Below are 17128 nucleotides of genomic sequence, written 5' to 3'. Positions count from 1 at the left end.
AGTATGATGAAATGAATATATTGTGGTATCTTCTTACAATGTAGAAACAACATAGCCATAGTAATAAAAGAACTTAATTAACACTCAAACTACTCCTTTAAAATTAAGTATTCTTCAGTATGATACAATCTTATAACTTTTATAAGGTCGAACTTATGCCCTATTTGTTGATAATGAACAGAGATTAATAGTAAAGCACAAGTTCAACAATTTGCCCTTTGCACTTCTTAATAAGGTTAAAGTGTCATCGATGGCATTGTTATTGCTTTCCTCATTAGCTCTTCCTACTAATTTAAATGGTAGTAGTGGATTTGGAGCTAACTGTACTACTTGTGAAGTATATTGCCCATTTCTGCAAAATATTCATATTAAAAGAAGTGTACATTTCTATATTTTTACCTTGAATAAATTTCTACTTGTGACAGTTCAGAGGGGGAAAATGAGTTTAAATATTTCCATCAGAAAAATAGACGATGACAAGACTGTTTTTAGACAAAACTTTGATCCTATATTCTAGTTTTAAAAGAAAAAAATAATTTTAAAAAGATAAAATGTGGGTACAAAACCTCTGGAATCTGCTGCTGCAGCTCAAAGCCCATTATCTTTGTATAAGATTATTTCAGGTATGATAAATGAGTTGGAAAAATGATTCCCCCATTTCCTCCCGAAAGTCCACCTGAGGAAATATCTCTTTACTAATCAAGGAATATGTCACTCACGTTTTTAAAAAACAGATTCAACTCTCCAGTTGCATCCCACTTATTATTCCATTTAATCTTTTCTACTCAGATTTTAAAATATAAGACTCCTTCAGCTTAACAGCAAGTTAGATTGACAGCACAGTTCTCTGTTTTAGAGCACATCCTTTTTAAAAATACAACTCCTAGACAAAGTGACTTTGACTTAGATAGTCAATTATTAAAATTCATCAGCTGATTGTAAGAAGTGTGTTTGCATACGCCAGGCACTTTCTGCAGGGTCTTACTGAAAATCAAAGCAATTTTCATCGCATCCCGTAAATAAATCTTCTTTTTTGGCTACTCAACGCGAGCTATCAGAACGGTTGCATAATATATATTGGGAAGCTCAGTGGCAGGAAGCAGCTATCTCAATTTTTCTCACTTTATCTTGGCTTAACGTCAGAAGCTGTGCAGCAGTGCAGTGGAATAAGGGCCTGGCGAAACCCTTGCCAGCAAAGCGCCCTTTGTGTTGGGACTGTGGTTGGATTTCGACACCTAGTCGTTGCAGGGCTGGACTTCCTATTGATTTTCCTTTTCTTGTGCTCTCCCAGGCTCGCGTGGCTGGACATTGTGCTTACTGGATTTCTTCCGGATGCTCCCCGAGTAACATGGATGTCCCACCATCCCTTGCAGTGGAAGCTTGCTCCTTGGTGCAGTGAGTGAAGAACATGCAGCGACTGCTAATGGGTTCGGGAAGCGGAGACTCCTTCCTCTTTCTGTGACCATGCCGTGATTGTGTCTGCGGTCACTACTCCACGAATCCTTCTTCTTGTCCAAGCCCGGAGCCTAACGCTAGATCGGGGAAGTGGGTGCCGCGCGCGCAGGCACGGAAACATCATGAAGATTATTTCCCCGTTTCTAAGTAATCTAGTCTTCAGTCGCTCCATTAAAGTCCTGCTCTGCTTACTGTGGATCGGATATTCGCAAGGAACCACACATGTGTTAAGATTCGGTAAGATTCCCGGTATCTCACCACTGCCTGTGTGGGCTCCGAGGCGCCGGATGTAAACAGGCAGTCGCTCTGCTTGGCGTGGGCTTGCTGCTTCCAGACCTGCTCCCTCCCTGGTTTTAGAGACCGCCCCCCCCCCAACCTGCTTTCATTTATCCTCCCTTTTTATCTTCATTTTATTTTGGGCCCCGAGAGGGTGAATGAGGTCCTAGTTCGTGGTACTATTTACTGGCCGACAGATCGCTTCACCGTAGCCTGCCGTAGGGACAGCGGTGATGGGGCACAGCCAGCCTAGGATGCTTTGGTCTCCCTGGGAACCCTCCAGCTGTCTGGGTGGCAGGGTCTGAGCCAAAGTGAGCGTGAGCGCTAAGGCTGGCAAACCAGCAGCATGTGCTACTGATGAGTTAATGTCTGGTAACTCTTCTATGAGTTGCATCTGTCCGCTTCTGCCCAGACCTGCCTAGGTTCTCACTTGCAAACCCAGGGCACCGTCCTTCTGATTTCTTCTGTAAGCAAAGCTTATTGGTCAATTTAATCTTGGTGGTCTTTTTCATATGCAGCTTTAAGAAATAGTGCTATATAATTTAAGGCTTTATTTCATATTGGGAAGATGCACTCAGTGCAGCGAAATAGCGACTCATGGCAGGCTTCTTGTTTGTTTTGTTTTCCTTAACTTGCTGAGTTCTTTCACAGCGCTCCCTCCCTGTTCTCCCCTCATACAGAATTCCAACCTAATAAATAAGGAATAGTAGTAACTGGAAGCGAGGGCGCCACGGAGGAGGGGAGTTGAGCGTGGCGTTCTAAGTGCATCTTTGTTTCACTCTGACATGTGTTAAAGATCCTATATAGTTACACTTGAGAAGGATTTATAGTTTTCCCAGAAACCCAGGCTTCTTTCTCTCTTGAAAGAAAATCTAAAAGTCGGCTCTTCCAGTCCAGTCACTAGTCAGGAAGTTTGCTTAAAGGAGATGAAATGTAGGAAATGCTCAGCTGCCTGGATGACCAGTGGGATATTTTCAGTGAGCTGGGAACTCATCAAGGAAAGTTCCCTAAAAAAAGGGCATTGCAAAAGAGGAGAAAGTCAACAAGGCTTGAGCGCCCCACTCTAGGTGCCTTCTCTGTCAGCTCTAATAGGATCTAAGCCAGAGAGGGTAGGGCATAAATTCAGAGTATGCATCTTTGAAGTAAAAGTAAACACATTAAGTTTTCTGTCTGATATATAGCAGAGGTTCCCTGTACCTTCTGTAACACTAGTATCATCTATTTTTCCAAAGTGATCTTTCATGATAAAATTAACTGTCTTCCCCAAGTGGAAATAAAGTAGAAATACTTTTACATATATTTGAAAATGTAGCCCCTCCCCATATGCCATCTAGAGTCAAAAAGAGAAGTAATAACATGAGACAATAGAGTATATCTAGATTCTGGCTTGAGTATTTTCCTGCTTTCTTCAGTCTTTAGATGGTACTTAAGCATGTTGCTCTTAGCAACAAGCATCCACAGGAATGCTTGCTTCTTTAAACAGGATTAAAGAAGTCCTTATATTCCTGGGAACTGTGTGTGAAGATATGTATGGTATGTGTGTCACAGCAATTTGGCCATTAGCATGGAACATGCTATACATGGAATCCCCACCCCCAAATATTTTTTAATCCAAAGTATTTAAACAATTGTGTATGTCATCTCATGTGTGTTCATGAATGAGTATGCATTGGTAAGACTGTACATGATTGGGGGAAGGATGAACTGGGGCCTGAAAACTGTGACTAATACTCTTCAAGATCTAATTATTGCTGTTCTAGTCCTATAGCACAATATTTGCTGAATCATTAGATTGTTACATTTGCTGATCATTTCATATCTTCATATTAAAAATCTTGGTGTCTGTGGCAGTGTAACAGCTTTCTAAAAGAGCACACACACAAGAGCCTAGATTCTTGGGAAAACTATAAATCCTTCTAAAATGAAACACACATACACACACACACACACACACACACACACACACACACACACAGGCACTCACATGGTTTTCCTAGACAAACTCTAAAAATGTCCTTAAGAAACAGGGCACTAGGTGAAGTCCTCCAAACCAGTCCCTTCACACCCGAGACCAACTTTCTACATGATTTCTGTTTCTACATTAGCGTCAAATGTCTTCCACCTGGAGATCCATGTTCTCTAAATCTGAATTGATTCACCAGGAAGGATTGTGTACAGTTGTAATCATTGGAACATTTCCCTGTTGAGACTATTTTGATGCAGTGGTGGGAGTTTTATTTTCTTCCAGTGTAAAAAAGTACTGAGTGGATTGGGTGTTTAGTTAAGCTTTTCTGTGTGCCTGTTGAAAATGTTTATTTTAAACTTTGACTCTGAAGTTCAACCATCGCTGGCCTCCTGCCCTAGAAGAAAAGGGCTGGGATTGTTATTGGGCGGCTGGGCTTGAGCAGTGGCCGACAGCTAGGTATGGGTGGAAGCCACAGCCTTGCATCAGACCTCTTCCGGAGGTCTTAGAGTGAGGATACAGCCTGTCCCGGAGAGAGGCTTGGGGCTGCCGGCTTCTGGTGCTTCTGCTTGGCGCTATGGCAACCGGGAAGCTGACTTGAGGCCACCCTAGCTCTCTTTCCCCCAACTGACGATGAAAATTCACCTTCATAATCTCTGTGCCCGTCTTCTCCCTGCTCCCAAAAGACGTGACCCCTTCCTCTTGCTATCACCTTTTGGAAAGGCAGACTTCCACACAGCTCAGGGTGTCTTGATCCTGGAGTACCTTCTTTTCCCTGCCTTCTCTAAGCCAACCCCTCCCTCAGTCTTTTCTCTCCCCGCCCCCAAACAATGGAGCTGCAATGGCGTGGGAGGGGCTCTGGGTGGGGTTGCGCTGTTGCTATCTTTGAGAAGGCCACAGCGACTTTCTAGGGCCAAAGAAAACTTTGCAGCTGCACCCAGGAGCAACCCTTTCCTTCTGCAAGGCCGGACTTTGGGCACTGTGTACTGTGTTAGTAGCTGCTAGGTAAATTACTCTGCAGTGCTGACCCCTGGGTACTTTCCCAAAGCTGTAAGGCCATGTGAGGTAGTGAGGGAGAGCACTCAAATGTTGCCTAGGTGTTACCTAATGGCCAATGGGGCTGAGAGGTCTGGACATAGGGGTCTCTTATCTTGGGTCCTGGCAGTTTCATTACCTCGGAACCTCAGACATAACTTGGCTTTTTCAGAAGGTTACCCCCCACCCGGTTTTGGGGGAAGGGCGTGTTTTCCAGGGCAGAGGTTGTGCTGCTGAAAGTCAGGCTCCCCAGTCCTTGTCAAGTTGGATATCTACAGCATGCTGGGTTGGGCACAAAGCCCATCACTGCCCCCAGGCTTTTCACCAGACCTTGCACCAGCGGCCACACTCCACTGCCCAGCCATATGGAAATGAGATACCTTTGTTCTTATGCAGCTGCTTCTAAGAGTGGGTCAACAGGATGCCCAAGTGGGTGTGTTCCTCGGAGTGAGTTTCTGGGGCCACAGTTTTACCTAAGACGTTTCTTCTATTACTTAAGCGGGCTCTTCTCTTCGGGCTGCTTCTCTTCTGCTCTGTTCCCAGTCTCCAAAGATGCAGCTGCAAAGAGACTTCATTACTGCCCTGGTTAATCTCTCTGGATTTCGGCTTGTTTGTGCATCTTTTTTATTGTCACTACACCCCAAACTGCTACTCTCTCTGAACCTGCGATTCGATTATTCAGTCTTAACCCGCATTGCTATTTAGGACGCTGGGAGCACAGGCATTAACCAAAACCTTGAAACTGAGCGGTTTCTCCAAAATAGCATTTTCCAATAAGGTGAGCAAATAAATGGTCTGTCACTCCTTACTATGTGACGTTTCTGCTTTTTTTTTTTTTAAGCCAGTCCGCGGATTGTTTTTGTTCAAAAATTTCCGAGTTTATGTCTTCCTCCCAGATTTGCTGTGATTTTTTTTTTTTTTTTTTTTTTTTTTTGGCACTACACTTCAGCCAGCTGTTAGCCACTGCCCCAGTTTTGCATACCTGGTGCACAAACCCTAGATGAAGGCACAGCCAGGAGCAGTCCACTAGTTTAAAAAATAAAATAAAAATAATAAAAACAAAACAAAAAACACTCCGGAAGGAAAGAAACCAGTTCTTGTGGAATTTTTCCTGTACTCCCAGAACAAGACTTCCTGGCAGATATACTTCAACATCTAGGAACTGAGTGCAGTTGACTGAGAGCTGGGAAGCTGCCACTCTCTACAAGTTCTTTGAAAGAAATTTTTCTTCCTTTGGGAGGTAAAGTGGGAGGGAAGGAGGAGTGGCCTTATGTCTAGGAGTTTGAAAACTGAGAGAGGAGATGGGAGTGATAGCAGGCAGTAGCTCTGAATAAGATAACACTTGGTCACCTGAGCTCTGGATGGCAGGTGAGGAAAATCTGCTGGAGTCACCAAATGAGGGTGGGTTTTTTCTGAAGATTCCCCCTTTCTGAAAATTTCTAGCTTAGTTTTAAAGCATCAAAGAATAACTTGATGTGATCCATCAAGGGAGGCACCATCATTTCAGAAAATGACTTTGAGAAATGATCTTTCTGTCTTCAGAAACTGCTCTCCACCCAGTCACATGGAACTCAGCAGTGTTTTCTGGCTTTGTAAGGTTGTCTTTCAGAAGTGAACAAGGGTTCATATATCGATGAACATTTTTTCAGAGAAGTTTGGCTTTTGGTTCAATTTAAGTGATCAGTAAAGCGTGTTTATTCTCAGATTCTATACTGACACTGTTTCAACATTTGTTCTGCATGGAAAGTTAATTTAAACTGCTTTCACACGAAGGGGAAAAATACTATAGATCAGTGGTTCTCCACTTTCCTAATGATTTGACCCTTTAGTACAGTTCCTCGTGTTCTGTTAACCTCCAATATAAAATTGTTTTTGTTTCTACTTCATAACTATAATTTTGCTACTGTTATGAAATAATATTTTTGGAGATAAAGGTTTGCTAAAAAATCATGACCCACAGGTTGAGAACCACTACTCTAGCAGTATTGATTATCAGAAATTTTCAAATTTATTCCCAGACTATAAAGTGTCATCTATAATAAGACATAATAAGACATCTATAATGACATAATCTCTTATGGTGTTTAGTTATCATAATTTCTGATAAATAAAATGTTTTTCTTGTTTATGCTACAAATTTAACATTTATGTGGATGAATGAATTCATGTGTTTAGGATTTTACTCTGCTACTGTAGCCTCAACATTACATATTTCTCGAAAATTTTTAAATAGAGTCAAATATAGTCTACTGGCTTTCAAATGTGTGGACTTAAATTATTTTCTACTGCATGCATAGTACTTGAGGTATGCACATCGTTTTACTATAGTGGTGCCGTGTGTTGGGATGCACGTATTTATTTATTTATTTGAGTAATGTATACTTATCTTTTTGTAGTTCACTTATCAAAATATTAAAAGTGCTCTGAATGAATCTTAAATTCTAATTCTTGGCATGAAATGGAAGGTCAAAAGCCTCCCAGAAAGGCAGGAAGTAGGTGCGCATCATCATTCTTGATGAGTCTAGATTAAACACTGGAGAGGTAGACTTCTATCTGATAACGTCATATGGCTTCGTGTTTTTCTTTGCTGCTTCTGCTGACAATTGTGTAAGGTAATTAAATTGGCTGATTGAAGTCACAGTGGTCATGGGGCGATAAAGACCATTTGGATTTAATGGAATTTAAAACAACAGAGCACTGAACACAACTCTTACCGAACAAGTATTTTAATGGCCCATTCAGGGTGCTGACTAAATAGAAAGCCCTTAACAAGTTTAATTGAAAGGGCAAGGCAGATTAGCACTATATAGTCTTTATGGTTGAAGATTGGGGAATTAAAATTATCCGTTTAAAAGACTCATTAATGCATTATCAAGATTTAATGTAGGTTAAATAAGTCTTCTTTAGACCTTCTTCATGTACTGTGAACCTAGGTTTAGAACTGAGTTTCAATAAAGAAATATTTTTAAGATGACTTAGTAAATGGAATTACAGGTCTCTCTCATCTTAAGAGCTAAGAACATTTTAGGGTTTTTTTGGTTATATAAAATGTGTAAAGTGTAAGTTTTCAGGATGAATCTTTTATTTGTTGTAGTGTAAAACAAAACAAAGCAAGCAAACAAGCTTGATTTCTCTTTGCAAGTTTCGAAGCGATCATTTTTTTTTTCTTAGAAACAAAGCTTGTTTGTCATAGGGAAGCTAGAGATGGCAAAGAAAGCTTTGCCTTCTGCAGTTTCATGACAGTAATAGTAACAAATATTGGTCCTGTTTGTTTTGTCTTTGAAATACTGACCTTTGTCTTAAGGAAGCATTTGCAATCTGTTTAACACTTCAGTCACTAAAGTTTAGTGTCTCCATATTCTTCTGCCAAAGGAACAATTTCTTGATTTGCATTGGAAAACTTCAGGTGTGGTCGTCAGTCCAAAGATAAAATCACAATCCTGCCATTTGGCCACTTGTGGGCTTATTCATTCCCCTTGATTCATGTTACCTAAAAAGGTCTACTTGTTACCAATTCTTTTGATATTTCCAGAAAATATTCCATGTGTAAGGATCCAAAATTTTAATTGTATACAGTTTTGGATATTGTTTTAAAAATCTGATTTGGACAAATTCAAGCCATGTAGCAGCAGGTTGGCTAGCTCCCCAAAGTCACTGCTTTGATTTCTTAGCCTATCCCATATTATTCAGGTTTTCTAAGCCTCACCCGATCTTCTCATTAATATAAGTAAAGAAATCTATCTGCCGTGGCTCACATCTGTAACACCAAACAATTAGCTATTCTGATAAAAAATCAATCTTTTTGATTTTTTTACTTAATGTGAGTAGGTGGCTTGAGAAGACCCATTAGGCCTTCCTTTGAGATTTTATTTTTTAAATTTTGTTTTAGTTTTGTATTTGAGCACTGAAGATTTTGTTCATTGATGGTGGTGCTCAAATTTAATTTTGTTTTTAGGTTTATTTCTATTGATCAATTTAAATCATTTATTCTTCAATTAAAAACTGAAAAGTCCTTCCTATATTTTGTAGAGAGCCAGGTTACTTTAGCCAGCAGGACCATGTGTGAAAATCTGAAAAATTGTCTGAGAAGGTGTTTTCTTTCAGACATTTTCCCTCCTGATGAATGAAATTTGATCCGCAGCTCTTTTTGACTAAGTATTTCCAGTCTCCCTTCATCTTGTTTTAACAGAAGCATATTCAGAAAGAGAAGGTACGTAGTCCCAAGACTGTGCAGTTAGGATGAATTTATTAGATCCAATGTTTGACAGAGATGCTCAGATACAAAGGATCCTGGGTGCAGAGGAGGCTGAGATAGACAGCAACTAAATGATATGATTTCTAGGTTCATTGCCACATACCTCAGAGTTTTGCAAATTTATCTTTGTTATTACTTTTAGTCCAAAACTTTGAGCATTTGTGATTATTTTAAATAAGATGTCAATGATATTATATAGACATATTTAACAAACCTTCAATGCTTTCTGCATTTTAAAAAAATCAGCCAGTTTAGTTTCCATCATTGAATTAATTAAGTGAGCGTTTGGAAGGTATTGTGTCTCGTTTTCATTTCTAACTTTAGCTCACCTTTCTTCTATTCTCTGGGGATAAGGCTTGTTTTAAATGATAAAATAAACAAAGCAGATATTAAAGAAAACTTCCACTTTTGAAGTCCAGCATATTCATAGATATTTGGCCTCTGGGATTGACTTTGATCTTTATTTTTAGCTGCTAAAGCATTTGCATGATCAGTATAGCAGCCCCTCGTAAGTTCAAACCCTTTCTTTCCTAGAATGGAGAAATGAAGTGGGAACTCTCAAGATAAATGGAAGCTATAGGATGCTAAATTATTTGAAGCAAGCAGACTTCTGAGAGCAAGTCTAGTGTTCTAAGCTTCTAGATGAATCAACAGGGACAGTTAAGCAGCCTGCTCATGATGTGTCAGGCTTTTGAGCAGTCTAGTGATGCTTTCACTGAATTATAACATTTTCTCAGTGTACTTTCTGCCTCCCTCTGCTTTACACATTTTGAGGGAAATTAGTGGATTGCATTAACTCCCTGTAGTTTGTTGCCCACCTTTCCTTCTCAGAACACTCCAACAGGTTGTTATCTTTTGTAGCTCTTTTCATACCTGCTTTTGTCTTCCTTTTTCCAGTGCTTAAATCGTTTGTCACATTTATTCATTTGACAAACAGTGTTAGGCAATTTAGAAATAGCATTTGAAGACTGAAGTTCTGACTTCAAGGATTTGTTATTGTACAAGGTATATGCACATGATACACCATTAACAAAATAAATATATTAGAATCTCCTCAAAAGGAGGTTATGATGAACTTGAATTTTTATAGTAGTTGAGACTTTTGTTGGTGCCTAAATATATATATATATATATATATATATATATATATATATATATATGGAATAGGATGGGAAAATGAGGAAGAATTCCTATGAGAGAAAGAATTTGAATATGAATTAAAAAGTAAACTTTATGAGAGTTAATGGATAGGCACTATGGTGACATAAATATTATCTGGGCTTTGTGGAACTTTAGTCTCAGGGTTATAGGACTTGGGAAGCCAGTAAGAGGGAGGCAACAAGCCATCAAATGGTTTCTTTTGTCTTTTGTCTTATTCCTAGCCAAGATAAAGAACTAGTGGGTCACTATTTACTATATGCCTGAAAGGGACTCAAGGATAAACTTTTGTCCTTTATCACTGGAATCTTTAAGAAATTATGTGATTGGGGTATGTCTCAAGGTAGAGTGCTTACCTAGGATATGCAAGGGAATTAAACTCTAATACCAGGGAAAAGTTTTTGACCTGAAATTGCAGATTGTATTAGCCATGACCTCCACATAAACTAGAGCTGCTTAGGGAGGGTGAGCTGTTTTCCCTGCTCTTCCAATGTGAACGTCATCAAGAGGCATCTTCAGAATCACACCAAGAATGTTTGACCAAATGCCTGGTAAGCTGTTATCTAGTCAAACTGGGATATAAAATAACCTATCATGGAAGGAAACAAAGGCTGTTTCATTAGCAGGTGGCCAGGAAGTGTGTGAGTTAATCTTCAGGAAGTTCATTGGAGGACAATTTAAGTGTATGATTTGCTTCTTTGAAGGATATAATATATTGTTTGAAGGAAATCTCAGTATTCTATGCCTTGTTCTAAGACACTTCTAGCACTTGTATGTGTATGTAATGAATAACATACATCATTATGTGCATAATTTGTGCTAATTCACAAAATATTTTAGGTAAAAATTTAATATAGAAATTAAAATATTGCAGTGAAATAGATTATTTATATACTATAAGTATACATGAACTCAAGAACCTGGACTATGAGTTTAGTCGTCTGTTCTTATGGTAGTCTTAAATTAGGAAGAATAATTAAATCTCCTTTCTGGAGAATGCTTATTGCTTTCCATCTGTTAAGCTTCAAGGGTGTAGAAATTAATAGGAGAATGCATAGAGCTTCACATTTCTAGTGTGTAAAGGCTTTATTTTAATTGAAATTATATTGGTGATTTAGTATGTACATGTGGAATAAAGAACTGTTTGTTATTACCCATGAGCTTCTTGCTCAATTTCTTAAGACTGTGACTAAACCTTTAAGGTAATATAATTTTCTAAATTAATCTTAATAATCCTTCTTTGACTGCACCAGAATCTAGTAAAAAAAAAAAAAAAAAGGAAGGGGGAGAAAATGCTTTCTGGAGTAACAGAACAGATTTCTTTCTGGTAGATTTGTTTCATGGAAGGGAAGGTCCATAGCTTCTGTTTTATTTTTCCGTATCAGCACTTTAACTGTTCTTCTCAAATATCCAGAAGTAAGTAGGAAGCAAAGCAAACTAATAATCAAAGAGATTATGCTAAGTCAGGAAGACTTTTTGTTTCATTGCAAGAACATACCCACGCAAGCCATTTCTGAAAGGCCATGCTTGCTCTAAACCATGATTCATTTTTCACCTTGGAATGTAAAAGGAAAAGTGTGCTCATGATTGTATTTTAGCCATTTGTGATGCTTCAGGAAAGTTTCAAACATCCTAATATGCTACATTTGTTTGAGATGAACAAGAGGACCTGTTCTGCCCACTGACTGCTACAGCAAGGAGTTGTCTCAGACAATATTTCAGCACTCCCCTTTTTATGTGAACAGACTGTGGTGTTACCCTGAAAACCTACCTCACTGTTGTTTTCTAGGACTATTCTGAGGTACTATTAAAGATCTAACCCCAAATTGAGGAACGAGCATAGAAGTGGTAAGGAAAAATGAGTGATAAGCAACTTGAATCCCCTCAACAAATATTATCACATCAAGAGTCATTAAACTATTTAGAAAATCAAATGAACAACTTATATTATATAGAGAAAATGTTATTTTTATTTAAAACATTTATAACATGATTTTGATTAGAAAAATTTCCTGAGTCTTGAGGATATTAAGATTTTATTTATTAATTTATTTGTTTTATATTTGTTTGTGGCCTCTCTCTCTTTCTCTCTCTCTCTCTCTCTTTCCCTTTCTATCTCTCTCTTTGAGACATGGTCTTACTAAGTAGCCCTGGATCAGGCTAGCCTCTAACTACTGGAGATTAATCAACCTATGCCTCCCAAGTAACTAGATTAAAGGAATGTGCCACTACAATACATCAGACATTGATGTTTTAAATGCTTAGTTTGCAAAAATGTCAGAGGCAGTCTTGAGATTTTTTTTAAAGTTAAAATGGAAATAGACTAAAGTTTAGTTTCATAAAACACACTTAATTTTATGTATAAGTCTAGGTTTTCTTTTTAAGTTGTTTCATTAATCTTTAGATATTCTAGATTTATTTGTCTTCCTTTACTTCCACATATCAACTATGCCTTAAGATTTGAGCTACATTTTATTTTCTTCAAAAGGTAGATTTTAAACAGGTGTTCTGCTATATAAACTCAAGCGTTGATTAGACAATTTCTTTAGCTGAATAGTTCTCAAACTTTTTTTTCACATTAGAAGTGAAGAGACTTTAAATAATGTAAATTCCCAATTCCTAAAGATGAAGATTCTGTGGTTGAAGATGACTCACTTTTTCATGGACTTGAGACATTTTTCTATTTGTTCTTTTGTTTCTTTCATTGAGTATTGTAGCACAATTAATAAACACTCAGAGACAAATATTGAGATTCAACCTGAAAACCAGAGAAGCAAATCATCCAGCCACTGGCTCTTACCTCACCTCAGTCCGAAAATGGTGACCCTGCCTTCAGGAATCTTCAGGATAAGACTAAGAGCCAGTAGCTAGTGGCTTTGCTTTTCTGGTCTTCATGTTGAACCCCAAAATCTGTTTCTGGGTTTTTATTACTTATACTACACGGTATTTTATAGTTGGTAGTGTTAATATTTTTCACATTTTGGGTTAAATTTATTTCTCATTCTTTTATGAGAATTTCATAGTTTTATGATACAGGCCCCTCCTTCTTTTCTTTTCTTGCTCCTCCTTGAGTAACTGTGCTTAAAAGAACAAAATAAAACTACGCTAGGTAGATTGAGAATAATTTTCTGAATTACATTGTCCTGGATTTTATAATGCTTAACTTACTTCTCCTGTACATATAATGGACAGGATTTGGATTGACAGTTGATAGTTATGTCTAAATTATGCAAAATAGTGAATAAACTTGGTATATAATTTCTGGGGACTGGATATTATATCACTCACAGAAGACAGTGTTGTGCTGTCAGCAAGCCTCTGAAGGGATGACTCATCCTTTATATTTGAGCTCTTTGAATATTTCTACGTGTTAACACCATAGCCCAATGGGATCTTAAACAGGTGTTGTTTTATAAATATTGTCTAAGATGATGTATGATTGTGAGACCTTTTTCTTTTCAATTTTCCACTAAAGAAGGCTGTAATAATTACTTGCTAACTTTTACCTCAGAAAACTTACTTTTGTTTTAGTGTAGTTTAACATTACGTATTTATGTTTGGAGATGTTTGTTCTTTAATATTGGAAAATTATACCTTTAAATACATATATCTATGATTTCATGTCTCAGTTTGTTCAACATGTCAATATTCCAACATAGTTTTATTGTTTCAAATTTTTAATTATTCATTTCAAAACATTCAACTAATTATACAGTGTCAGACACTACATTAAGGCAGCCCATACTTGTAGCCTGGACCTTACATTTCTCCCAACCCCCACCCCTTGGCCTCTGATTGACAGAAGTTTGGTGTCTATCAGCTCTCACTTCCAGGTGTTTCTATTGCATATTTAACTTTACTCCAATAGGTCTATCCAATGTTCACATCTTATTTTGGAAAATGATCCTGTTCTATATTTCCTGGTCCACAGGGCTCTTCTTGCAATCTGAATGAAAGTCTTCATGATCTCTTAACTCTTACATTCTGTATGTTCCCAAAGTCAACATTACATAAATAATGATAAGGTGTCCACTGCTAGCTCATGAGATGATTGCCCCCATTTGCACAAATGACTACAGTAACCTCAGGACAGCTGAGGATGGTGAATTAATCCTGGTGGAGCAACTCATAGGAGGCTTTCTGTGTGCACGTTACTCCAGCAATCTCTTCTAAGAGTTTTTCAAATGTGCCTGTATTTTTACAGCCTTTGAATTGTGATGGGTTCGTAGGATGTCCTCAGACCATAGCACAGCAAAAATATTCCAGTGCTTGGCTCTTTGCAATTGTTGTACTTCTTAATCAATGGTATTGCCCTTTGTCACAACTTTACACTGGGTGATTTAATCACACTGTAAGGTTTTGCCTTCTGATATTCTTTTGCCTCTCTATCCTTACTGTTAGTTGGATAAAAGCAGCTCGTAATAGCTATGTAACAACCTGAATGATGGACTTCGATGAAATTTTGCTTTCCAAATTAATTAATCCATTACCTTCCAGTTTATTCACACATTACATTTTAGGGGATGAACAAAATGTAGATAGCTTAATTTTCTAGTACCTATACTTTTATAGTGACCTATACTGTCCTCATTCCTCTCTGCAGCTTCATGAACACAGTGCTCACCCATCTGTGATGAGTAGCATAACTGTAAAGATATAAAATCACTTAGGAGATGGGTCTATAAGGATGCATGTGGGCGAGTTTCATTAATTGATGTGGAAGGACCCGCCATTCCCTAGCTGACATCATAGTCTATATAAGTGGAGAAGAAACTGTACCACATTCACATTTTCAGTGTTCTCTGTTCCTCATTATGGATTTGATGTTATTACACCACTCAAGCTTTTGTTGCTGGGAGTACCCCACTATGATGAAATATAACAGGGAACTGTGAGCCAAGAGTAAACTCTAGCTCCCTTAAGAACATTTTTATCATAGCAACAGGAAAGAAACTAAGAAATGATTTTTTTTATTTTTATTAAAAATTTCCGCCTCCTCCCCGCCTCCCATTTACCCCCCTCTCCCCTCCACTCCCCCTCCCTCTCCTGTCCAGAGAGCAGTAAGGGTTCCCTGCCCTGTGGGAAGTCCAAGTTCCTCCCCCCTCCATCCAGGTCCAGGAAGGTGAGCGTCTAAACAGGCCAGCCCCCCCCTCCCCAAAGCCAGTATGCCTAGTAGGATCAAAATCCAGTGTCATTGTCCTTGGCTTCTCAGCAACCATTGTCCGCCATGTTCAGGGAGTCCGGTTTTATCCCATGCTTTTTCAGTCCCAGTCCAGCTGGGCTTGGTAAGCTCCGAATAGATCAGCCCCACCATCTCAGTGGATGGGAGCACCCCTCGCAGTCCAGACTTCCTTGCTCATGTTTTCCCTTCTTCTGCTCCTCATTTGGACCTTGGGAGCTCAGTCCGGTGCACCAATGTGTGGCTCTGTCTTTATCTCCATCCATCACCAGGTGAAGGTTCTATGGTGATATGCAAGATATTCATCAGTATGGTTATAGGATCTGGCCTTTTCTGGCTCCCTCTCCTCAGCTGCCCACTGAACTAGCTGGGGACATCTCCCTGGATACCTGGGAACCCCTCTGGAGTCAAGTCTCTTAATAATCCTAAAATGGCTCCCTTAATTAGGATATATGCTTCCCTGCTCCCATATCCACCCTTCCTATATCCCAAGCATCCCATTCCCCCAAGCTCTCCCCATCCTCCCCTTCACGCTTTTCTCTCCCCATCTCCCCTCGCCTCTAACCCACCCCACCCGCAAGTTCCCAATTTTTGCCTGGCAAACTTGTCTACTTCCAATATCCAGGAGGATAACTATATGTTTTTCTTTGGTTTCACTTTCTTATTGTCTTCTCAAGGATCACAAATTATAGGCTCGATGTCCTTTATTTATGGCTAGAAACCGATTATGAGTGTGTACATCCCATGTTCATCTTTTTGGGTCTGGGTTACCTCACTCAGAATAGTGTTTTCTATTTCCATCCATTACACGCAAAATTCAAGATGTCATTGTTTTTTACCGCTGAGTAGTACTCTAATATGTATATATTCCACAGTTTCTTCATCCATTCTTCCACTGAAGGGCATCTAGGTTGTTTCCAGGTTCTGGCTATTACAAATAATGCTGCTATGAACATAGCTGAACAAATGCGTTTGTAGTATGATTGGGCATCTCTTGGGTAGATTCCCAATAGTGGAATTGCTGGGTCCTGGGGTAGGTTGATCCCGAATTTCCTGAGAAACTGCCACACTGCTTTCCAAAGTGGTTGCACAAGTGTGCATTCCCACCAGCAATGGATGAGTGTATCCCTTTCCCCACAACCTCTCCAGCAAAGGCTATCATTGGTGTTTTTTATTTTAGCCAATCTGACAGGTGTAAGATGGTATCTCAAAGTTGTTTTGATTTGCAGTTTCCTGATAGCTAAGAAGGTTGTGCATGACCTTAAGTGTCTTTTGGCCATTTGGACTTCTTCTGTTGATAATTCTCTGTTCAGTTCAGAGCCCCATTTTTTAAATGGGTTAATTAGCATTTTGAAGTCTGGTCTCTTGAGTTCCTTATATATTTTAGAGATCAGACCTTTGTCAGTTGCAGGGTTGGTGAAGATCTTTTCCCAGTCAGTAGGCTGCCTTTGTGTCTTAGTGACAGTGTCCTTTGCTTTATAGAAGCTGCTCAGCTTCAGGAGGTCCCATTTATTCAATGTTGCCCTTAATGTCTGTGCTGCTGGAGTTATACGTAGGAAACGGTCTCCTGTGCCCATATGTTGTAGAGTACTTCCCACTTTCTCCTCTATCAAGCTCAGTGTGTTCCGATTAATATTGAGGTCTTTAATCCATTTGGACTTGAGTTTTGTGCATGGTGATAGATATGGATTAATTATTAATTTTTATTTAGCTCTATATTTTTCTCTACTCCCCTTTTTGCTTCTCCCCTCCCACCCTTTCCTATGCTCCCAATTTACTCAGGAGATCTTGTCTTTGTCCCTTTCCC

At 39.0% G+C, this 17128-nt stretch overlaps 1 protein-coding gene across 6 annotated transcripts in view; it reads left to right on the top strand.

Annotated features, from left to right (window-relative positions):
• The first annotated feature begins 1309 nt into the window (after window positions 1-1309).
• The window catches only part of Grik2 (glutamate ionotropic receptor kainate type subunit 2), a 618878-nt gene continuing 603059 nt past the window's right edge, over window positions 1310-17128 (top strand). For all 6 annotated transcript variants that reach the window (XM_038339004.1, XM_038338998.1, XM_038338997.1 and 3 more), the window contains exon 1: window positions 1310-1692. In XM_038339004.1, the coding sequence (XP_038194932.1) occupies window positions 1578-1692 (115 nt within the window). In that variant the 5' untranslated portion in view covers window positions 1310-1577. The remainder of the gene's footprint in view (window positions 1693-17128) is intronic.

Source organism: Arvicola amphibius, chromosome 8 (assembly GCF_903992535.2).
Source record: "Arvicola amphibius chromosome 8, mArvAmp1.2, whole genome shotgun sequence".
Classification (NCBI taxonomy): domain Eukaryota; kingdom Metazoa; phylum Chordata; class Mammalia; order Rodentia; family Cricetidae; genus Arvicola; species Arvicola amphibius.
This window is presented reverse-complemented; position numbering and strand designations above follow the sequence as displayed.